We start from the raw sequence: 25,679 nt of genomic DNA on the forward strand, positions 1-25,679 counted from the left end.
AATCAATTTTCTCTTTATCTAAGTTAGATGTAAGCTTGATATTGGAATCATTACAGTTTAGAGAGTTCAGCTTCAGTTCCCTTCCATATTAGTAACACATCATCAATAACAATGCACTCGCCAGGCACATAATAATTGTTTCTCCCAAAATACAACCAACAGTTTAGCCTTTGCTGTTGCGCACAATGCACCCATGGTGGTTCCCTGTGCTTATAAGTAGACTATATCTAGGAAGAAACATATATCCCTGATCCCATTTTAATGTTTGATATAAGTATATACTGATATATAAAGAATAGGGTCCCATGGGGTCAAATATAAAATGCTCTTAGTTTTTCAATATAGATCAATGTCCCTAGGTTATATATGTGTTTTTAACTGTTGAATTTCAAGAACCGTAAAATAGTTCCATGCACAACAAGAAAGAACCTTGGACTGAAATATGGAATATTCATATGATTTAAGTACTTTAGGTCTTAAAGGGACTGTATAATCAGAAATGACTTATCGTTTAAATACATATTCAACATATTTTTTAAAAAATCTTTTTTTTCTAATTTTCCACTTTTCTGTCTATATTATAAAAATTATTTTGAAATCATGCAGCTTCCAATCTCAGCCCTAGGGGTAAAAACTGAGCTGAGGCTTCCTGTTTTGTCTGTAGTGATAAGAGGAGGTTGCTGTAAGGTGATCTGTACAGCATTGCAGCGTCATGTGACATCGGTAGATAGAGGAGACAATAGCAGCTTCTTGTTGGATAACCTATATCCAGGTTACAGAGTATGCTCAGTAATGTTTCTCATTCAGGGGACAGACTCTGTCTATTGTCATCTATGTCCATGAGTCTTGCTGTAAAGCATGCCACTGAATGCTGTTAAAGGGAATATGTAATCAGAGAATGACTTAAATAGTGTTTTTGTGTTACACATATTTTTAAAGGATTTTTGATGACATTGCTTCTAATTTTCCATTTTTCTTTCTATTATAAAATAATTCTGAAATATTGTAGTTTTCATTTTCACCACTGGGGCTAAAACTAAGATGAGACTTCCTGTTTTGTCTGTAGTGATAAGAGGAGGCCACTTGGGGCTTATTAGAGAGGTTAAGGCTTCCTCTATTAAATGTCCACTTGTCCTATCATCATAAACGGTGGTAGAATGCCCCACATATTGTGCTGCTGAACAGGGATGTAAGGGAACCACTTTACAATCCACTTTTTAAAAATTAACCTTACCTTTTTAACTTTTGTTTTATTCCACTAGGGGGCGTCACATGGTGATATTCTGTTTGGTTGAATACCTAGCCCTGTTTGTCAGTATACTGTACCTTGGCATCACTTTTTGATGGGATGCTGATGTCTAATAACAACAACAGAATAACACTGTGTGAACCCAACCTACAGTAACTTATATCTGCTACTGTTTCACCAGTTTAACAACCACTATCCTTAAGGTTCAGCTTTCTCTGTGCTCATCTCAGGAGTGGGTGAAGGCTAGCTGTTTAGATCTTTTAGATAGACAGAACACACAAATCATGGAAAAGTCTGCGTTCCTTCCACAGAAGTAGCAGCATTGAAGGCATTATAGAGCAGTACTGAGCAGTGTAATCTGCGAATCTAGCACTGGGGTAAGACAGTAAGAAGCATTTCCCTCTTGTAAGAAATATGAGAGAATTTCTTATTTTCACTTTCACTATTGATTTATGCAAAGTTGTTTGAAATGAAAGGAAAATAGATGGGAAATATAACTGTAGAGAGGCTAAAGAGAACAAGAGCGCACTATACGTTACAGAAAATAGGTATGAACACATTGCTTGCTAGTGCTCTGAGCATGACAGGACTGTTGTCCTTGAAGTACATAGATCTTGTAGGGATGTTGCTTTCACCAACCGAGACCCCTGTCATATTGATGCCTTACATCTAAGGAAGACTGTCTACAGGCAGGACGGCAAGATATATAGGAACTGTAAAGGAAGCATTAGGCTGGCCAGGAGCATAGACAGGGTATAGGACAGAATAGGCTTCATCTATTTCAATCACCTTCTCCAGATATGATTTTGCTTTCATAGAATATACATTAACTGTAATGTCTCATTCACATGTCAGTATATTTTTGCAGACCATTCTCTTAAATGGTTAAAGAAGCAGTACATTTTTTCTTTATTGGCTGCAGGCTGGCATGTATACTTACTCATGATGATCACTTTCCTGCAGCGCAATGTAATTGCAGTTTAAGCCTAATTCAAGGAGGCCGGAAGTCAGAGTCTTCATTGCTTTTTTATGAGACAGAGCACTCCTAGAGATGCATTGAAGACCCTCACTTCCAGTCTTCAAAAGCCCTGGAGAAAGAAAAGGGGTCAGAAAAAAATGTGACATCAGTGGCAGTGGGATCCAAGTGGATCAGCCGATGTCATTAACCGGTTGTTAAACAGCCTGCTTAGCCAGTCACTGATTGACTGAACGGGCTGTCCATCAGCCGGGTCAAGTGTCATCACAACTGGAAAAAAATGCCTTCTGGCTGGGGTCTCGGGGTTGGTCAGACGGAACAACAGAGGCACAGGGAGAGGTAAGAAATCAATGATGGTACTTTTCTCCCCTCCCTCTGCCACCTGAAAAAAGTTTTATTTTTTTATGGCTGGACTTCTCTGAGCCATTTTTCCTTCTTTTTTTTCCTATTTGTGTTTATAAGGCCACAGTGCTTAAATTTTTTCACCTAAAAACCCACATGAGCTGTTATTTTTTGCAACACCAATTGTAGTTTGTAATGGTACACTTAATTTTTCCATTTAAAAAAATGCTGCAAAACTGCAAAAATTTTTCTTGTATCTCGTTTATGTTTATGCGGCTTTTTGATCACTTTTTATTCAAAGTGTTTTTTATGTAATGTGACCAAAAATCTGCACTTCTGCACTTATTAACCACAGCTAGTCAAATGCTTTACACTTGAGTTGTCCCCCCCCCCCCAGTGGACTCCTATTAGCAATCCGCTAATTTCTCATAGGGATCAATACATATTTATTTGTCACTTGATTACAGGGGGTTACTGGAGGCAGCCTTTAGTGGTAGCTGAGCTGGGACCAGCGCCAGATCAACGCTGAAGCCCAGGCGATACCTTCCAGACCACCATGAAAGGTTTAAAGGGGTACTCTGGGCTGGCAGGCTTTTTTGCCTATGGTCACAGAGGAGGTGGATGAGGGCAACGACGTCCCCTTACCTCCCCGTGTCCCGCACCGCCCAGCCGCTTTCTGGTCTTCCTGGTCTCTGACGTGACATTTCAAGTCCACTCAGCCAGTCAGTGGCAGAGAAGGAATCCCACTTTTGCCACTCGGAGGAGCAGATGGTCACTTGCTAGATGTTGATGTGTGATGCCCAAGCGTCCCAAGGTTGCGGTGTGTGCTGTGTCGGTGGATAGCGAATAATCACAGAGTCTCTTTACCTTAAATAGGCTTGTTGTTTACCAATTTGCAAATGTGCAGCAGGTAATACAGAGTCGAGAGTATGAGGTTTCTCTGGATAAAGCACTGGAGAACACATTTGACAATAGTTCTGAATAAATACTTGACAGTATAGCAACCTGATCTATAGTCAAAGGACAAAGTAGGATATAGTCGTGTTGACTGAGTAGTGCTGAGTGATACTAAGAAGCAGAGTAGCAGAGAGCAGGGTGCCGTGAGAGTCCAAGCCCATGTAGTAATGTGCTCTGCCGGGATGTTGGAGGATGAATACTTAGAAGAAGAACAACAACACCTGTGGCCGTGTATTGACTTTTACTTAGTCTTCACACCACCTTATGCTCACTAGACTCGGCTGAACCTTCCTAGAGGGTGACATAGGCCCTAGACCTTGTTACCTGGCATGAGCGGAATGCTGAGGGTTCCCTGCTGACACACGCACTGCAAGATAGAGTTCTTAGGCTACTGTAACTTTGCTCTATCTAGATCAGCTCCTAGCTCTTTGGCTTTTGTGGATACTGTCCTACTCTGTTACGTCTCCTTGTCCTCGGCGTGGGTTGAGGTTGTCTCTGGCTTGTCCTCTCCTAAGAGGAGTTTAACATTGTATAGTGCTGTTTAGAATAACTTGTAAGAAAGTTGTTAGCAGTGTACTGTCTTGCGACCTTACCATACGGGGTTCTGACTAAGACTGAACTAAGATACGGGGACCTGGCAGAGGGCCAGGGCCCAGATAGGACCATTGCGGAGAGCTATCTGGCTTGTGTCCCTCCTCCACAATGTCCAACACGAAAAGACTTTGCTCCTCCTCCACCCATGTGACTTACTTCCTCCCAGCATGTAAGGTGCGCTGTGAGTGGATGAAGAGTGCAACAGAAGAAGAAAGGGGGGGGGGGGGTGATAGGAAAGAAGAAAACAAGACTCCTACTGGTCAACAGATTCAGGTGACAAACAAAGAAATAATAACCCTTTACATCCTTCAGCTGTGCGGCTTCCAAATACATATACATAATACAGCGACATCTAGTGGCGAACTTTAGTACTACTCTCATCACCACAATAGTACAATAAGTACAGACTTTTGCAAGTGGTGTATAGGACTGTAACACCTGTGGTAGGATACCACACACTGACTGGCTGAGCGGACTTGAAACGTCACGTCTCGAGACCAGGAAGCGGCCGGGCAGTATGGACCAGAGCAGTGCGATCTGGGACCCGGCGTTGCCCTTATCCCCCGCCTCACCGGCCGTAGGTGAAAAAGCGTATCCCTTTAATGGCACCATGATGGGTATACCCGCCATGCGTCATTAAAGGGGTACTCCAGCGGGGGGGGCACTTTTTTGCTGGGACCGGGGGGGAGGTGGCCGAGGGAAAAGACGCCCACTAACCTCTCTGGTATCGTATCGTCTCGGGCCCACGTCAGACACCCGGAAGCGGCCAGGAATCGGGCACCGGAGTGGCGCGATGCGGGACCCGCCGCTGGAACCGGGGAGGTGAGTGGACGTCTTTTCCCTCGGCCACCTCCTCCCCAGTCCCAGCAAAAAAGTGCCCCCCCGCTGGAATACCCCTTTAAATGGTTAAGTGCAGTTTGGTATAAATCATATAAAAATAATAGTGATGAGTGAATAGTGAAATATTCGAATATTCGATCCCATTAAAGTCTATGGGAACAAGTATTCGATTATTGAAAAACATCTATTCAACCACTTGAAAAAACGGAAGCAGGGGGATTTGAATGCTTATCGAATATTTTCAAATATTCTGCGAACTAGTCGATAATATTCGATAGATCGAATACCTTACTATTCGATCGAATATCTATTCGATTAAACAGTATTCGCTCATCACTAAAAAATAATCATCCTTGTAATAATGCAGCATAGCTTTTAGCATGATAAAAATTATACAGTTGGCAGTAGCATCCCGTTCATTCTTTTTAGCGTGCCAGCAACTTTCTCTAGCACTTTGTCTTTTGTGTCTGTGCCCTGTGAAAACATTCCCTCTCCACAGGCAGACAGATATGAACGTTGTATTAAAGGCTCATCTTCATGTTATATTTAACGTGCTGTCAGCAAAACACTGCAGTATGAGGGGTCTGTGTTGACAGCAGGCGGCAGAAGATACCGTGAAGGTAGAAAAGTAAAGAAACAGGCAGACAGGAAATATAATAACCACTCATGTCACTAACATGGTTATAATAAAACGTCCACAAGACAAACTGATCAAATGACACCTGTAATATATGTCACTGAGCTTCCTCCATCTGTCACATTGTCAAAAATGCATTCAGTCATTTCTTAGTGTTAACCAACATGATGCCAAAAGTTTTGACTGTCAAACTTGTACTGCAGAATTCAAGTGACAATGTTAAAAGACACTTCTACGCCATGGTACTCATTTTTATTTAACCACTTGGATGTGAAAGCAGGGGTAGGCTAGCTTGTCTATTTACGAGAAAAGAAATCCAGGGAGTCACAAATGATCACATTTGCACTAATTCTAAACAATACAATTCTGTTTGCCTGCAGCCACCACTGGGTGGCGCTGTGGAGTGTACTACATATGCACTTATAATTGACTAATTGGTAAGTAGTGTCGAGCTGACCTGTCAAACTGGGCCAAACATTCAGGTTCAGAGAAAGTTGCCAAACCCCAACAGTTGGACAGGGCCGCTGAACACTATTGGTAAGCACTAGAGATGAGCGAATAGTAAAATATTTGATTCAATTAGATTCGATTCAAATAGCTCCTGATATTCGACTATTCGATCAAATATGGAATCCCATTATAGTCTATGGGAGAAAAATCCTTGGAACTTGGAAATCAAGATTCGACCACTAGGAGGTCACCAAGTGCCCAATGAAACCTCAGGAAATTATGCCAACACCTCTGGAATGCATATGGGACAGCAGGGGAAGCATGCCAGGGTACATGAACGTAAAGTAGAAGTGTACCTGTTTGTTTCTTGTTTATTCAGTACACTTGTGAAATACAATTGTTTGCAGAGTTATATATTGCCCAGCCAGTGATGTGAATTGCACACATGAATATATTATATATATATATATATATCCACTTTCAGCATTACGCCACTATCACAGACTATCAACTATAGACTCCAAACACAATATAACTGATTTGTATAATGGAAAAAATACTCAGATAACTTATTTCATATACAGCCACACTGTATACTGGATATAGAATTGTTTTTACAACAATAAAAAATAAAGGGCCGGTCAGTGCCTTCCCTGGACGCACACTGCGCAAATCTCTAGAGGCGAGATAACAGCTATATATCACCCACACTGTATACAGCCATATACTGAATATAGAATTGTTTTTACAACAATAGAAATAAAGGGCTGGTCAGCGCCTTCCCTGGACGCAGACTGCGCAAATTTGTGGTAGCAAAAGATATTATCCTACAATTACAGTATACAACTGTATACACTATCAGGCTCGGTTCACACGTTGTAAGAGTGCGGCTGTATTTGCGGCTGTAATTGTGCGGCGGTATTTTTGGTGGTTCGTGTGTATGCTTGGAAGTATAGGATATGCGGCTGCACAGTGCACACTATCTCTGAATCTACGGCCCTATCGTAAACGGACCCGTAAAAAATGAACAAGACCATTGTTTGCGGCTGAACATGCGGCCGAGGATTGACAGGCGGTCCGTACGGAGTACTTCAAAAGTAGCCGGCAATGATACCGAATGCCGATGCCTCTAATAGTTAATATATTAAATTAATCAAACACATTTTCTTTGTAATCAAGACACTTTCGTTGATCAATAATTTATTTCTAACGAATCCATCATTTTGCAATTAAATATACTGTTAAAATAAATATATATATAAATAAATGTATATTTATCTATATATTTATTTTTTGACAGTATATTGAATTGCACAATGATGGATTCGTTAGAATTAAATTATTGACCAACGAAACTGAATTTATTTAAACGAAAATGTGTTTTCTTAATTAAATATTAATTAGTACAGGAAGCTCTATAAGCCGTTAATTCATATGCCGGCAATAGAGCATTCTGTACTAATCATCACTTTACTTTAATGAAAACATCAAATGTTTCTTCTAATTATGTTATCACAATAGCATTATTAGAAGAAACATTTAGAATTATATGTGCACTCAGCTGATTGGCTGTTCGGCTGAGCGCACATATAATGAGCCGGTCCGCAGTACAGTGACTTCATTGTGCTGCGGACCAGCGAAGAGGACACATCGGGGTGAGTATAGAGCTCTCCCCACCCCCTCCCCAGCACTGCACCCCTCCCAGCAAGGAAGGGGGGTCACTTAACCCCTTCCTTGCTGGGATGGGTGCAGTCTGACATCAGTCTGGCCCCCAAGGGGTTAAGGGGGATGCAATACATCCTCCCTTAACCCCTTGGGGGCCAGACTGTAAGCAGCGATCTGTAAAGATGCTGCATACTGTAAGGTGCACAACACCGCTCACAATGATGGGTGTTGTGCTCCTGTTTGTGTGTTTTTTGTGTGTTTCTCCCTTTTTGTTTTTCAGATATCGGTATCCTGGGGATTACGTCGGATTCCATGGACTACGTCGATGACCAGCGGTTGTTCTTTGAATTTTTTTTAATAAAATGGTCAATGAGGGGTGTGGGGGTGTTTTTATTTGAATAAAAAAATTTGTAAACTTGTGTCTTGTCTTTATTTCTTTACTTTATAGACTTAGTAGTGGAAGCCGTCTAATAGACGGAATCCATTACTAAGTTGGGGCCTAGTGTTAGCCGGTATAAAATGGCTAACACTAACCCCCTATTATTACCCCAGTACCCAATGCCACCAGGGGTACTGGGAAGAGCCGGGTGCCAGTGGTCCCGGAGCATCAATATTGGCGCTCCTGGACCGGGCGGCAGCAGGCTGGTAAGATTTAGGCTGGGGAGGGCCTAAACCAATGGCTCTTCCCACCCTGGTGTTACCAGGCTGCTGTCGTTTGGTTTTTAACCCGGCTGGTTATAAAAATAGGGGTGACCCTATGCGTTTTTTTTAATTATTTATTTATTTAAAAAAAAAAAACGCATAGGGTCCTCCCTATTTTTATAACCAGCCGGGTTAAAAACCAAACGACAGCAGCCTGGTAACACCAGGGTGGGAAGAGCCATTGTTTTAGGCCCTCCCCAGCCTAAATCTTACCAGCCTGCTGCCGCCCGGTCCAGGAGCGCCAATTTTGATGCTCCGGGACCACTGGCACCCGGCTCTTCCCAGTACCCCTGGTGGCATTGGGTACTGGGGTAATAATAGGGGGTTAGTGTTAGCCATTTTATACCGGCTAACACTAGGCCCCAACTTAGTAATGGATTCCGTCTATTAGACGGCTTCCACTACTAAGTCTATAAAGTAAAGAAATAAAGACAAGACACAAGTTTACAAATTTTTTTATTCAAATAAAAACACCCCCACACCCCTCATTGACCATTTTATAAAAAAAAATTCAAAGAACAACCGCTGGTCATCGACGTAGTCCATGGAATCCGACGTAATCCCCAGGATACCGATATCTGAAAAACAAAAAGGGAGAAACACACAAAAAACACACAAACAGGAGCACAACACCCATCATTGTGAGCGGTGTTGTGCACCTTACAGTATGCAGCATCTTTACAGATCGCTGCTTACAGTCTGGCCGCCAAGGGGTTAAGGGAGGATGTATCGTATCCCCCTTAACCCCCTGGGGGCCAGACTGATGTCAGACTGCACCCATCCCAGCAAGGAAGGGGTTAAGTGACCCCCCTTCCTTGCTGGGAGGGGTGCAGTGCCGGGGAGAGCTCTATACTCACCCCGATGTGTCCTCTTCGCTGGTCCGCAGCACAATGAAGTCACTGTACTGCGGACCGGCTCATTATATGTGCGCTCAGCCGAACAGCCAATCAGCTGAGCGCACATATAATTCTAAATGTTTCTTCTAATAATGCTATTGTGATAACATAATTAGAAGAAACATTTGATGTTTTCATTAAAGTAAAGTGATGATTAGTACAGAATGCTCTATTGCCGGGAATATGAATTAACGGCTTATAGAGCTTCCTGTACTAATTAATATTTAATTAAGAAAACACATTTTCGTTTAAATAAATACAGTTTCTTTGTTCAATAATTTAATTCTAACGAATCCATCATTGTGCAATTAAATACACTGTCAAAAAATAAATATATATATAAATATACATTTATTTATATATATATTTATTTTAACAGTATATTTAATTGCAAAATGATGGAATCGTTTACATTTAATTATTGAACAATAAAAGGGACTTTATTACAAAGAAAATGTGTTTTATTAATTCAATATATTAACCATGAGAGACATCGGCATACTGCAGGGGATCGCAAACCTCGGTAATAGCGATTCATGTAAACTGTTTCCCTGCTTTCCCAGATGCATCCAGAGGTGTTTGCATCACTTTCTTAACATTTTATTTGTTATTTTTAGTTGAACCAGATTTCCAAGTAAATGACCGTATGTTTTGAGCCGCATGTCTATTTTTTCCCACGGCAGTAGTTTCACCCGCACATTTACAGCCGCATAAAAAATACAGCCGCACAGTTACAGCGTGTGAACCCAGCCTCAGTGTGTATACACACTGTGTATACACACTGCCTGTCTCATAACAGCTTATACAGTGTAGACACACTGCCTGTCTCACAACTGCTTATACAGTGTATGTATACACTGCCTGTGTCACAACAGCCTATACAGTGTAGACACACTGCCTGTCTCACAACTGCTTATACAGTGTGTGTATACACTGCCTGTCTCACAACAGCCTATACAGTGTAGACACACTGCCTGTCTCACAACTGCTTATACAGTGTAGACACACTGCCTGTCTCACAACAGCTTGTAAATGTCTGTTTTTATATAGTTTTAGCCCTAACAAGGGCTTTTGGGGGTCCCTTCCCACCTTACTTTACCTAAAACCTGTCTCTCCCTGCTTTACAGACTGTCCCTCTCTAGTTCCAACCAGCAAGTGACACAAATCTCAAATCACTATTCTTTTATTCAGGAGGTCACATGGCTTAGCCAGCCAATCACAGTTGGAGGTTTTTTTTAAAGTCCTGCCTTCTCCTAGTGACTGTCCCTACCCCCTGCATGTTTATTGGCTGGAAAAAGCACCAGGGGATGTGGGAGGGCGACTGCATTTTTGCACGAATATTCGACCGTGGTCGAATACCTCGAATAGCGTACTATTCGATCGAATAGCGGTTTGATCGAATAGTATTTGCTCATCTCTAGTAAGCACTACAATCCTCCTAGGTGCAGCAATTTTTCACACACTTGCACGCTGCTCTCCGCTCACAATCAGTGTAAATTATCTGCATTCAGAATTACATTGCAGCATATTACAATAGACAACTGCTGGTACAGTGACCTTCTAGCAATAGGGCTGCTGTTACCTCTTTTGTCAAGAACATATGAGCAGCCCCTAGAGTTGTGTTACAGTATGTCACATGTCATTTCTGGTTATTACTGCAAGTTGCCAGCTCCATCTCTGTATATCCCGAGGCAGCTTCATTACTTCTCGGCCTGTGAGTTTATCCAGGTGATATTTATTACAGTTACTTTTAAAGGACATATATTTGGGGACCCCTGGCTTTCATCCCAGTGCCCCCTGAGGAAGCCATGGTATGAAACACAAATAGGATATGGACCTGATTTAGAGGCAAATAACCCTCAAAATGCGTTGTCGTCATTTTTATTAATAAATCAATAAATCAATGTTATTTTATCATTGTCTGTATGTGTTGTCCTGAAGCTTATGGGGTCCATCTCTGGCACAAGTTTGCGCAGAAAATTCCACTAGTTTTATCTAGCCTTAGCAAGTTCTCCATGGCATCTCCCATCAAATTGACGCCGGGTTCCCTGACAGGTGGCAGCAACTTCCAATATTTCTGTGCTACTGGTGGTGCAGTGCCCTAAGTATCACTGCTCCAGGTGAAGGCCTACCAATAGCAGTTACTTTCGATGGACATATTTATGGGGACCCCTGGCTTCCATCCCAGTGCCCCCTGAGGAAGCCATGGCATGAAACACGTATAAGACATGGAACTGATCAAGAGGGAAATAACCCTTGAAATGCATTGCACTGAATTTTATTAATAAATGAACCTTGTTATTTCATCATTGCCTGCATGTGTTTTCCTGATGCTTAAAGGGTCCATCTCTGGGACAAGTTCACCCTAGCCTTCAGCTTATTCTGCATGACATCTCCCATCAATTTGACAATGGGTTTCCTGACAGGTGGAGGTAGCAACTTCCAATATCTCTATGCTACTGGTGGTGCAGTGCCCAAAGCATGACTGCTCCAGGTGAAGGTCCACTAATAGCACTATTGAAATTTCTTTTTCACCCCTGACATAGCATGGCATAGCATAGCACAGCCTTGGCCATGATATATATATATTTTTTTCCCCTTTCCCCTTTTTTTCCCCTTTCTTTTTTGTATTTACTTTATTTTTATTGTGTGGTATCTATATATGCATAAATCTTCCCCTATCTTTACATATAGGCTGAAGAAGCACATGAGGAAGGTGTGTTCCATGGACTTTCTACATGCTTCTCCCAGTTATATATCTAGAGATCAGGGAAGGAAGAGGGTGGTCAGCACAGAGACTTTGGTAGATATGACTTTCCACCCTTACCTTTCATTTAAGCAGTTAAAGAAGCAGCCCCCCACCGATCAGGAGAGAAAGTCAGGAGAAGTGGCAGCATATTTTACTCCCCGGTTTGCAGTGATGTCTGTCTAAGCAGTTCCATTATGGAAGTGTATGGGGCTGTCTGGACAGAAATGATTGACAGCAGGAAAGTGCTGTCCTGTGCTTCTCTCCTGATCAATAAGGGTCTCAGCAACGACATATCAAATGTTTTCTGATGACAGGTATGATTTAAAGGGGTTATCCAGCAAAAGTATTTTTCTTTCAAATCAACTGATATCAGAAAGTTATATAGATTTGTAATTTACTTCTATTTAAAAGTCTCAAGTCTTCCTATACTTATTAGCTGCTGTATGTCCTGCAGGAAATGTTGTTTTATTTTCAGTCTGACACAGTGCTCTCTGTTGACATCTCTGGCCGAGACAGGAACTCTGTCTCGGTTTTCTATGGTAATCCCCATAGAAAACCTCTCCTGCTCTGCTCCTGCTCGGCCAGAGAGGTCAGCAGAGAGCAGTGTGTCAGACTGAAAATAAAACAACATTTCCTGCAGGACATATAGTAGCTAATAAGTGTGGAAAGACTTGAGATTTTTTAATAGAAGTAAATTACAAATCTATATAACTTTCTGACATCAGTTGATTTAAAAGAAAAAGATTTTTGCTGGACAACCCCTTTAAATGCATTGGCTTAGGATGGAGAAACACACTTCCCCATTACATATTCTAAAACACTACAAGATGATATAAGAAGCCTTAGCAAGCAATGTAAGTCAGCTGCAAATAAAAATGTGCTAAAACTCAAAAGGGGCCTATAATCATACAATGAAGACGATCTTACTATTACTGGTATATACAAAATACGATGTCAGTTTTCAATGCCAAGACATGACAGAGATGGAGCGAGATTCCAAGATTCAACGTAAGAAGTGGATTAGGAGTATTTCTCCAGGATTTACATATTTGGAGTCTGTAGGAAAAATATAGACCCTCCTATTGATAAACCGTCATTTTATAGAGGCTCGTGCTGTGCAATAATCACCTACATATAGCGCTATATCATAGAGCAAACATCCACCCTGTATCTCTGTATCTTATTTAATATCGTTGGTTCTTACTTTCTCAACAGAGGCTTAAGGAGCTGAAACAAAGGGAATTCTCTCGAAATGTAGCCTCAAAATTAAGAAGGAATGAAAGAAAACAGAAGAAGTATCTTCAAAGGCTCCATAATCTGGCCGAACATAAGAGAGAATCTACATGGTGAGTAACCAAGGATGAGAGTAAGTGCTCCAATATGATGGAGAAGCCAGCGCCATAGATCTTTTTTTTTTTTTTTTTTTTAACTCATTTTATTGAAGTATGTACACCAATAAGCACAAAAGGTTACATATACAGAATGTACAATATGATCAATAAAGGTGACAAGAAGATTATTTCTACTATTAAACATATGTGACAGCGCCAATCTATTATAAGAGACAGTAATTGTTTATTACTTTGTTTCAGAATATACAATATTACCTTACTGCCAAATAGTGACAAGATAGTACTCCCATATAGTGCCCAAATAATATGTATACAATTATCTAAACAAATATGGAAATAATACTTTCTTACCGATTCTGTATTATACCGCCATATAGTTTACATATAATACCGAATTAACACCATACTTGTTGCTTTACGTTTGGGGTTTCCTAAAACAGCAGTGCATGTAGTCTATAGAGGACTTTATAACCCTTTATGTGCTCTGTGTGCAGGGCTAGCATGTACTACTACCAGTGGAGGATTCTTCTATAGCGCATGATACATCACTATCTCACTCTTTTATAATGCCAATCTCCAATGATTTAGTCCCTGATTAGTAATACACTGGCTTAAGGCTGGGTTCACATCAGCATCGGAGTCTCTATTCCAGTGAATTGATGGACACCAGACGAAAATTTGATGGATCCCATCAAAGTCAATGGGGTCTGTCAGGTCTGTTCTGTTTTTGCTGGTCCCAGCACATTTAACAACTACAACTTTTCGTTAAAAAAAAAAAAGTGCAACAAAAAGGCACAAAGCCAGTCTGGACCACACATACATAAGAACGTCAAAGGCACGTCAATTGTGTAAAATGGCACAACTCTGATGTGTCAGGTTTATAATGGCCCGTGAGCTATTTTGATAAATTTGATGCACAGAAAAAACACTTTTTCTGACCAAAGGTATAATATAGACACACATTACAAACTATTTTAAATTCCCCCCCTATATTGCTTTGCAATTTGTAGATGCAGAGCCTCCTCTGGTGGACAAAGCTCTGTACTGCAAGAGAGTTTGTAAGGTTTTTGACAGATCAGTCTCATGTCTGTACAGTCTTCTTATAAAGCAAATCACCAATAAAGAATTAGAAATATATGAAACCAATTTCTATTTTTTTTTGTGCTACATGTATATAAATTGTATTCTTACATTGCTAACTTACACAATAAAAACAAGTTTTAAGGGAAAAAAAACTTTTTCTTTCTTTTTTATGTGTCAATAGGCCTTTCCAAATATGTCTTTTTCTTTTGGTTATAGTTTACTTTTTTTTTTTTTTTTTTTTTTTACTAAATAACATGTAGACAAACACATCTGACTGCATCTCACACCTCATTATAGATGTAGTCACACTATTGTATTGTTGTCAACAAACTTTTCTTCTCCTGATATGCCACTCTTACCTTACTATTGTAGACACTCATTTTCTAAGTTACCGACCACCACTCTGCTATAAAAACAGTAGTCTGGCTGGGGCATATATAGCTATAGAGTAGATATATGGAGATATATATTATATAGTATGTTTGCAATATATCTAAATGTGTCTACTATAAGCTATATATTTACCTGTCAGACCACTGCTTTTGAAACAAGAGCAGTGGTCTGAAACCTAGACAACGAGCAGCCAACAATGAGAGGAAAAGAGCAGCATATCAGGAGGATGAGGCAAGTTTGCTAAATATATGTATTTGCAAAAATATTAAACTTGAGGAGTCCTACAAGTATAACTATTTTTAGCTGAGATGGGAATACCCCTTTAAAGAGGTTATCCAGTGCTAACTGGATAAAACATGGCCACTTTCTTTCAGAGACAACACGACTCTTGTCTCCAGTTCAGGTGCGGTTTGCAATTAAGCTCCATTCACTTCAATGTAACTGAGCAGCAAAACCCCACCCAAGCTGGAGACAAGAGTGGGGTTATCTCTGGAAGAAAGTGGCCATGTTTTTGTAACGCTGGATAACACCTTTAAATCTTATCCCAGGTCGACAATGCAGAAAAAATATATTAAAGTATACCATAGCTATATGATAATATATTTTCTGTTTTTCCTTAAAGTTACAGTTGTACATAACTATAAAATTAGGGCTCCACAAAGTATGACAAAGATTGCAGTACAAGGCTGGGTTCACACTATGTGAGACACCAGCCATTCTGTGACCCGGCTGAGTCACAGAGCGGGCGGTGTCAGTAAAGCTCATCCCGGCTGGACCTTAATTTCTGGTTAATAGGGATGCGGGCGAATCTGTGTGTGCCCGCATCCCAACTCACCAATGCACCCAATAGAGGGTGCGCCGGAGCCACACTCTCCATTGTGTGAGCTGTCAGGTTTGTGCAGCCACTATTAAAACAAAGCCCTTTCCTACACACCAACTCCCTAAATCTCCCCACAGTGCCATTTAAGACGAACCTCGCCTTATGCCTATATTTTCCTATACTGTCCAAAAATTCCTGCATAAATATTGCCTCACCACCAACTCCAACCACATAGTCATAGTGTGGAGCCCTAGAGATAGAGTGATAATACTCTTTATTTCGAATTGACCCTTCTGACTGCAGCCACTATTTGACCAAACATATACAGTATATGTATTTGATATATTTTTACAAAAATTTTAAATAACATATTCATATTAAATACTGTTGATTTATATATTGTATTTCTTTTTTGTTCAAGTGCTCCAGGAAGTGGTCCAATGTTCAAATCAACAACAGTGACTGTTCACGATCAACTTCATAGGAGTCTTCAAGGCACTATAGTCCACACTGCGAATGGAGAAGAGCCACAGTTTGCATCAATCACCAATATTCATAACAGCACGAACATGGCATCTCTACTATTACCAAGTTCAGAGAGTTCACAAAATGATAACGCGATTCAAAAAGATAACCAACATAAAATAAGCTTTTCTTTCTCATTTCCTAAAAAGACCCCGGTTAAGCTTGAAGCTTCAGCTGCTGTCTTCTACGAATTTAATGAAGACATGTCAAGTGGTCATAGAAAAAGAAGTCGATTTTTACCAGGATCATTCAGTGTTCAATCCTCTTTACCAATAGATACAGTGCCACGCCTAAAAGATGAGGGTGGAGAATCCATCTCAAGTCCTGAAAAACCATTGTCTGCCCAAGATACAGATCCAAAACAATTGCTTGGAAAAGAGTTGACAGGTTTTCTAAACTCAGATGTTTGTCATTTCAAAGTGCCTTTAGAATTTGAGGTCCAAGCACAACATGTGAACTCAGATACTCTCAATCCCTCAAAACACAGTCACTACCAAACTGACCACGATAAACTGGCCATTGGATGCCTAAAATTGGAAATGCCTTGTCCAGAAACAAAAGACGATCAAGATAACCAACCAGTATTAGAAAATGGTGAATTAAGAACTAGCAATAAAATTGATGAAAGTGTCATGGAAAGAGTATCAAATGCATCCGTCAGGAAAGATGGAAAAATAATGCAAACCAATGAGGAGCCAAATAAGAGGTTAAATGATGCCTTTCATCCAGTGCAAAGCAGAGATGGGTCAAAAGTTCTTCAATGGCCTTCTGAAATGATAAAATATACCTGCACACAACCATCACTCTCCTACAGTTGTAACCCACTACATTTTGATTTTCGTTCATCAAAAGCAATAAATCAAAAAGATCAACCCTTTTGCCAAGACAGCACTTTCTCCGAACATGATCCCAATAGCATGCTGAAGCTAAATTGTAAAACAGCTATCTCTGCAGACAATAATGATACAATAAACACATGTCACCCTATGTCAAAGGCTTCGGGTAAACTGAAATGCTACAGCTTAATCTGCAGCATTAAAGAAGATCAAAAGCACAATATCTCAAAGTATCTTCTGAACAATGATTTTGACTTCGGAAAGAGAAAGAGCAATAAAAAATGTCATTATACAAGTCGAAAAGGAAGAAAACGAAAATGTAAAGTCAACGAACCCAGGATTAGATATAAGCAAAAATGTCACTTAAATGAAGATCTAAAAAGTTTAGGACAACAACAAGTTGGTTTAAAAGAGTCATTTTGCTCATTAAAAAATTTAACATTTTCTCCTTATGTGCCGCATGCTGCGAGTGACCATGGTGAAAGAGAATTGTTAAAAAGACCAACGTTAAAGATCAAACAAAAATGTGAGGTTTGGAACGTAGATCAGAAAAAAGGTTTCACGAGTCAAATAGAAAATGAACCGAGCAAGAACACAAGGTCTTTCAACTACCAATCAAAAGTCTTGCAACATGATCATTGCTCTCAAAATATAGCTTATTCTAACACGTATTGTAGCTGGAGTTCTAACAAAATAAGCTCTAATCATGGAAACCATGAAACCTTTCTAAACCATAGTTATACAATCAAAAGAACCCGTACAACTGTCATAGATGAAATACAGTTGTCCTTTAAAAGACCCAGGTTGTGCAGATCAGTCTCGGCTTCCCAAAGGGTCTTCATCCCAGAGAAAAACTTTTCTATTTTGTGTAAACCTATCCACATAAAAAGTGCCGACGTTAACAAAAGAACTCATAACGCAAACAGACATAAATACTACAAACTAATGAAAAACAACACCGCCTTCTGCAAAGCCGACACATTTCTTTACGAAAGTTACTACAGGTTAGCAAAGGAATCCCTGAGAGCAAAGGAGTTTCTTAAAAAAATTGTAAAAATAAAAAAAGTGGTGGAAAATAAGCTTGACCAGTTGTGTAAGGATTTGATTGCTTTCAAACAAAATAATAAGCCTCAGCTTTGCTCTTCCGTCAAAGACCTTGATATGGAAGCTGAAAATAAGACCTTACCTTCAGATGGTAAGCAAAATGAAGACCCCTTCTCCTTCAGTGGTGACCAACCACAATGCCAAGGACAGTCAATCCCTGGTCAAGATAATCCAGAGAACAGAGATAGCCAAGGAATTCCATTGGACAAAACACATGTGACCAAGAAAAAATATATCACAGAACAACTCTTGTCACATGTCACCATCCCTTACCAACAAACTCATTTTCCAGGGACATACTCTAAGAAACTTAAGTATCATCGATGTGCCAGGTATGGCCCAACACTGCAGCCTCCTCCATTTCCCACAAGGGTTAAATTGATATTTCCAGCAACAGCTATTCAGACTTGTGCCACGGTATATCCAGTTCCGTTAGAGCCACCATTATGTTCTTCCCCTGTAGCTGCCTTACCTCAGCACCTACCTGCTCCCTTTCCATCTGCTTCTGTTGAGAGTGTGAAACTCATTGGTCCTCAGCAGCCATTTCTATGTCCACAAAGTCAAGGCATTTCCAGGACTCCGTTCTATCAGATGACAATGGAGCCAAGCTTACGTACTAGGGATGCATTCGGTTCTTCACCAACAGTACCCATTATTACAAATACTGTGCTTTGTCACATTCCTGTGCCTCTCCCACAGCCTTCACATACAACCGTTTTTACACCGCTACATTCACACTTGCCAACTCTTATTCCTCTACATTCTCTTTTCTAAGTATTTTGTCTTTAGGCTACAACATAAGAATCATACAAGGTTTTACAAGATCAAGGACAAATGGAGATCAGGCTTTATTGCCAGACCTAAAAGGTGACCTAAGGTGAAAGAGTAGTGCCTCCTTTGAAGATATGCTTACCGAACTGATTACTGTGTCTATGTATCATGACATATCATGCCTCTTTATCATGACCGTGGTACAGAAATTAATTTGCTAATTAGGTAAAGAAGAGCATCTATGAGATACAGGTTAAAGGGTTGTCAAGGCACAAAACAATGATGGCATATCTCTAGAATATGCCATCAGTGTCTAATTGATGAGGATCACCATCACTGTGAACCCAGAACAAAATGGCAGCATTGCCAACAATCGTTGGAGGTCACAGTTGTTGGAGATCTCCAATCGTTGGAGGTGTATGTTTCTATGTTTCTAACATGATGTCATCAATGTCTGTGAGTCAACCAGAGGCAGAGTTTTGTCTAAGAAGCTACAGTTTAACCCATTATGTACATCTAAAAGAAATGCTTGTTTAAAGGGGTTTTCTGAGCTGCAGCATTTTTATGCAATTTGACTCCTGGTATCATGAAAACAACAAAGAGGTTATTGTCCCCCCCCCCCCCCCCCCGGTCCCCTTACCATCACCACTGTCAAATCTTCCAGACCCCACTCCAGTCCTTTCTTCTGATGACAGAAACTACCTGCTCAGCCAATCACTGGCCATTTGTGGGACGGTTTGAAGCTGGGTTCACACGCTGTATGACACTGGCCATTCTGTGGCCAGGCCGTGTCACAGAACAGCCGGTGTCAATGAAGATCATCCTGGCCGGTACAGGCCATATAAACTTCATTTATGTTGAATTGGGATGTAGGTGCATCTGTGTTCGCCCGCATCCCTATTCACCATAGCACACAATGGAAAGTGTGGCCAGAGCCGGACTTTCCATTATGTGAACTGACAGGTCTGTGCGGCCGCTATTCAATGAATAGCGGCCACACAAAACTGACTTGTCAGTTTTCCAAGCGGCCGTTTGCCTAATAGTTTGCCTAATAGTTTTAGGAGCAAATAAAGATTGACAATGTATCTGTAATACTTCATAATATATAAAACAGTAAATGACACCCCAATGAGTTGACAGTTAACGGTGTAATGGTCAACAGCAAAGAATTTAATTTTATATCTCTTTAATGAATTGTTTTTGAAGTATATGCCATACTATTTTATATTTTACTGTTTTATATACAAAATTAATCAGGATATAATGTCAGATATTTATGTAGCAGCCAGGTTATTGGCAGCCTTTTATGTCAATGCTAAAACGGTCATTTGAACTGAATTCACTGGAAAATGGGAGCCAAAAAAGGGATTGGAGGGGAAGAGAGTCAGGGGTGGATGAGTGGAGAGTTGACAAGGGTTAAAGGAGGAATGGAGGGGCACAAGAGTGTAAAATGGGGTGCACAGGAAATGATGTCACAGTACTTTAGGAGGAAAATAACATGGAAATGTCTAAACATTCTTGTAGACTCAGAGCAGAAATAACAGATTCAAGAAATGTTTTTGTGGTGAAGATGGCAAGAGGTGACCTGGACTTGGAGGTACAGTCTGAAGGACAGCGCAAAATCAAGAGTTATCCTCTGGCAGTGCACTAGTTGCAAAGATCTAATGGAACAAGAACAGCAACTGTGCTCATACCTTCCAATAGACATACCATTAGGTCCTAGTGCAGGTAGAATAGTACAGTTAGTATGTACTCGTATGTAGGTTTGAGGGAAGTTGCTAAAAGAGCTCAGCTATGGTGTTAGTTATCTAACAAGTTTGTTTACCATTTCCTTAAAGAGAACCAAACCCCTATGACATATATGCCCTTTCCACTACCTTTTAGACTCTGTTGATGTGCCTGAGGCAGCATTTTAACATCCTGTCCCACCAACCAGTAAGCAGACATAGGGTCAGAGCCATAGCGGCATGTGATCACACCTGGTAGGTAGGCAGCGTAACTACATATCCTTACTGCTCTTCCCCTATGTCTACTTACTGAGTGGTTGTTATATAACCTTTATTTTACAAGATCACATGATGAATTTGTGTCTAATGTTCAAATTTTTTGTCTAATGTTATAATTTTTTTTTTTTTATAGAATTTACCCTTTCTCTTTGGTAGTGTCACATAGAACCTCCCCTGAGTATATGCTCCTTATAATATTTTTACATAGCAGTTAATGTTACAATGTTAACCCTTTCACGACCTGTAGTCATTGATTCTTTAATGCCCTGGTCGTTTTAGGATATCAGCTTATGGGATCATAATGATCGTATAAGCTGATGTCCCTGTGTCTGCTCCCTCTCCTCTGTCTCCTGCCGCTGTGACAATCTTGTGACGGCGGCTGGGAAGAGAGGGGAGAGGGCAGAGCTCACGCCCGGTGCGCCCAGTCCCCCTCACCCATATACTCTAGCTCTGAAGCGCACAAGTAATGTCACGTTAGGACAGAGAGTGCCCTCCTGTGGCTGGAAATGCAGTGTTGCCTCCAGCCACAAGAGAGACATGTAGAGCGGTAAGTCAATGGCTTCTTGCTCTGTCAGAGCTCCATAGCATTTAACTGTGAGCATTCATCACAAACATTCACAGTTAAAGAGCTAGATGCCAATACTGGCCTGCAGGCCTCCTTAGTGTACAGGCCCTGTAGCAGTTGCATGGTCTGCCTTCATGTTAGCTACGCCACTGCATAAAACAGATCAAATGCAGTCACTAGTAGACTATGTTTCGTCTGTAATCCTAGCTTTAGGTCTCTAAATATCTTTTAGAAGGTAATCCACTTTATACTGGTTACATCACATTCTCAAAACACAATGCACAGTTATTATATTATTATGCTCTGTTACATATATCAGTGCTGTGCTTCTAGCGGTTCTCTGGACCGAGGATTACACTGCTGACAGCACAGAAATGGCGCCGAGGAGGAAGGTGGGAGACATACCTTCCTCCTCTGCGTCCCATGCATTATAGGGGGCTGTCAGCAGGTTAGATTTGTCTAACCTGCTGACAGTTCACCTTTAAAGCTCAGCTTGCAGATGACTATCAATCAAGTAGAGATGTTGCTGGGAGGGGGAATGAGGAGGCTTTCCAATTTGCAGCAATTCAGGAGGCTTGGGAAAGCCTCTTTGACCCGCTGCACAGGGGAATAAAAGCATTTTCTACATTATGGAAGCATCAACGGGTATATGAAAGGTGTCATGTGTCTCCTTGACTTAATAGCTATCTAACAGTGTCAGAAGTTTGAAACATGAATTGTAGCTGACAGTACAGTCATGGCCAAAAGTTTTGAGAATGACACAAATATTATACTTTCACATGATCTGGCTTTTATGTGTGTTTGTCAGATGTTTTTATCACACACAGAAATATAATTGCAATCATATTATCAGTAACAAAAGCTTATATTGACAGTTAGAATGAGTTAATGCAGCAAGTCAATATTTGCAGTGTTGACGCTTCTTCTTCAGGACCGCTGCAATTATCCCTGGCATGCTCTCAATCAACTTCTGGACCAAATCCTGACTGATAGCAGTCCATTCTTGCACAATCAATGCTTGCATTTTGTCAGAATTTGTTGGTTTTTGTTTGTCCACCCGTCTCTTGATGAGTTCCCAATGGGATTAAGATCTGGGGAGTTTCCAGGGCATGGACCGAAAATCTCTATGTTTTGTTCCCTGAGCCATTTAGTTATCACCTTTTCTTTATGACAAGGTGCTCCATCATGCTGGAAAAGGCATTGTTGATCACCAAACTGCTCTTGGACGGTTGGGAGAAGTTGCTCTTGGAGGACATTCTGGTACCATTCTTTATTCATGGCTGTGTTAGGCAAGACTGTGAGAGAGCCAATTCCCTTGGCTGAGAAGCAACCCCACACATGAATGGTTTCAGGATGCTTTACAGTTGGCATGAGACAAGACTGGTGGTAGCGCTCACCTCGTCTTCTCCGAATAAGCTGTTTTCCAGATGTCCCAAACAATCGGAAAGGGGATTCATCAGAGAAAATGACTTTACCGCAGTCCACTCCCTGTACCTTTTGCAGAATATCAGTCTGTCCCTGAGGTTTTTTTTTGAGAGAAGTGGCTTCTTTGCTGCCCTTCTTGAGACCAGGCCTTGCTCCAAGAGTCTCTGCCTCACAGTGCGTGCAGATGCACTCACACCTGCCTGCTGCCATTCCTGGGCAAGCTCTGCACTGCTGGTAGCCCGATCACGCAGCTGAAACACTTTTAAGAGACGGTCCTGGCGCTTGCTGGTCTTTCTTGGGCGCCCTGGAGACTTTTTGGCAACAATGGAACCAATCTCCTTGAAGTTCTTGATGATGCGATAGATTTTTGACTGAGGTGCAATCAAGCTGCAATACGCTTTCCTGTTAGGCCATTTTTGTGCAGTGCAATGATGACTGCACATGTTTCTGTAGAGATAACCATGGTTTACAGAAGAGAAACAATGATGCCAAGCACCAGCCTCCTTTTAAAGTGTCCAGTAGTGACATTCTTACTTAATTATGACAGATTGATCTCCAGCCCTGTCCTCATCAACACCCACACCTTAGTTAATGGAGCAATCACTGAAACAATGTTAGCTGGTCCTTTTAAGGCAGGGCTGCAATGATGTTGAAAAGTGTTTTAAGGGATAAAGCTCATTTTCTAGCCAAATATTGACTTTGCAAGTAATTGCTGTTAAGCTGTTTACTCTTTATAACATTCTGGAGTATATGCAAATTGCCATTTTAAAAACTGAAGCAGTAGACTTTGTATTAATTAATATTGTAAAATTAATATTTGTATCATTCTCAAAACTTTTGGCCATGACTGTACAATGTCATTCTTAATACCTCAGTAAACAGGTCTCTTTAATAGTTGTACCTTCTTACATGCTGAATAAATAACCAATTAAGACTACGTTCCCACTTTCAGAACATATCTAGCAATGGTGGCCGTCTCATTGTATAGATAGCCACTAATAATGATCATGATCTTTATTCATGTCCGTCAATGTAACAAGGTGGTTGCCTCTGCCTGATATTTTCTCGAAATAGGAACATAGCCTCAGGCTAGAACAACATTTGTAGTTCTTATTTGCATTTTTTTATCCAAAGCCAGATGTGGATTTCATGCATATGGGAAATATAAAGAAGCTTGCTGGATTCCCCCTAGTTTTAAGTAAAAAATAAATAAATAAAAAAAACACTGAAACATAAAAAAGTGTTTTCTAGCCTTAAAGAGTTATTACAGAGATCAAAAGTTTAACTGTCTTATGTTGCTTTAAAGCAGCTCTGTACCCACAATCTGACCCCCCCCCCCCCCCCCCCCAAACCGCTTGTACCTTTGGATAGCTGCTTTTATACCAAGATCTTTCCTGGCAGGTGATGCAGTTATTGTCCTTAAAAAAACTTTTAAACCCTGTGCCCAGCCCTGTGCCCAACGGCCGTGGCTTAGATTGTGTATGCATTAGTCTGGCACAACCTCGCTGTCCCTCCTCCCCACCCTCTTCATCATTAGGAATGCTCCAGGCAGATTGTCTCCTATTCCACACCTGTGTCAGCCCGGCACATGGGCTGGATCGTTAAGGCACCTGTGCAGTGTTCAGACAGTAGAAAATGTTCCAGTGGCATTCCTAATGATGAAGAGGGTGGGGAGGAGGGACGGAGGGGTGGTGCAAAGTTAGGGCACAGATATTCTAAGCGACACCCGTTGGGCACAGGGCTGCAAGTTTAAAAGTAGTTTTTTAGGACAATAACTGCATCACCTGCCAAACGGACCCCAGGACAGATCTTGGACTAAAAGCAGCTATCCGAAGGAAAAAGCGGTTTGGGGGGGTCATATTGTGGGTAGAGAGTCGCTTTAAAATGAATAAACCAACCATACTCATCAGCACCGATCCCCTGCTGCTGCTGTTCCACCAGCTTCACCACAAGAACGGCAGTGACTACTGTCCGCCAAGAAAGGCTCTGATATGAAACAGTTCACAACATGTCTGAAAAAATACTGTGATAGCTACATAGATATTTAAAAAGTGACACACCTTGTGATTCTGCATCATTTCCTTTTTTCTATGTACATCCTTATATTTTTCATCATGTATTGTATGTGTCATTTTAGGTTTTTACATATGTATCGATCATACATCAAATATCTATCAATGTGTCCTCTTTAATAATGTTTCTAGGAAGTGTTCTTTATTTTAGGAATATGCCTTTGATTTGTTAACAAAATGTGCACTTATTTTGTGCTTAGAAATTGCACTGCATTTTGTACGATGTTCTTATAAAGTTGTAACCGTATTGTTAAGACATCTTGCAATTCCCTGTGTGAAGTGTTAAAATATGTCACAAAATAAATGGATGGAGTTTGAATATTAACATCTGTAGTATTAGGTTTTTTTTAAATAAAATATTTTTGCAAATACATTTATTTAGCAAACTTGTCTCCTGATATGCCCCCTTTTCCTGCCATTGTAGACAGCTAATTTTCTAGGTTACCGAGCAGAGATGAGCGAATCTACATAAGGAACAAAGTGAATCGCTTCGTTCCTTTTGGGATTCTGCTGATCAGGCTGCGGGACTGGGAAAAGATGTGTCCAGTCCTGGGAAACTTCTCCAAGTTTCCCAGGACCAGATCCATCTTTTTCCAGCACCTGTGGAGAAGCAGCAGGGAACGGAGCAGACTTCAAAGTCCCGCAGCCTGATCAGCAGAATCCCGATAGG

The 25,679-nt window shown here is 40.9% G+C and overlaps 1 protein-coding gene across 1 annotated transcript in view; it reads left to right on the top strand.

Annotated features, from left to right (window-relative positions):
- Positions 1-19,139, top strand: part of ZNF804A (zinc finger protein 804A) — a 124,299-nt gene extending 105,160 nt beyond the window's left edge. The window contains exons 3-4 of the mRNA XM_069984860.1: positions 13,273-13,403; positions 16,127-19,139. Coding sequence (XP_069840961.1) covers positions 13,273-13,403; positions 16,127-18,944 — 2,949 coding nt within the window. The 3' untranslated portion in view covers positions 18,945-19,139. The remainder of the gene's footprint in view (positions 1-13,272; positions 13,404-16,126) is intronic.
- The last annotated feature ends 6,540 nt before the right edge of the window (positions 19,140-25,679 follow it).

The sequence above is a fragment of the Dendropsophus ebraccatus genome, chromosome 9 (assembly GCF_027789765.1).
Source record: "Dendropsophus ebraccatus isolate aDenEbr1 chromosome 9, aDenEbr1.pat, whole genome shotgun sequence".
In the NCBI taxonomy this organism is placed as follows: domain Eukaryota; kingdom Metazoa; phylum Chordata; class Amphibia; order Anura; family Hylidae; genus Dendropsophus; species Dendropsophus ebraccatus.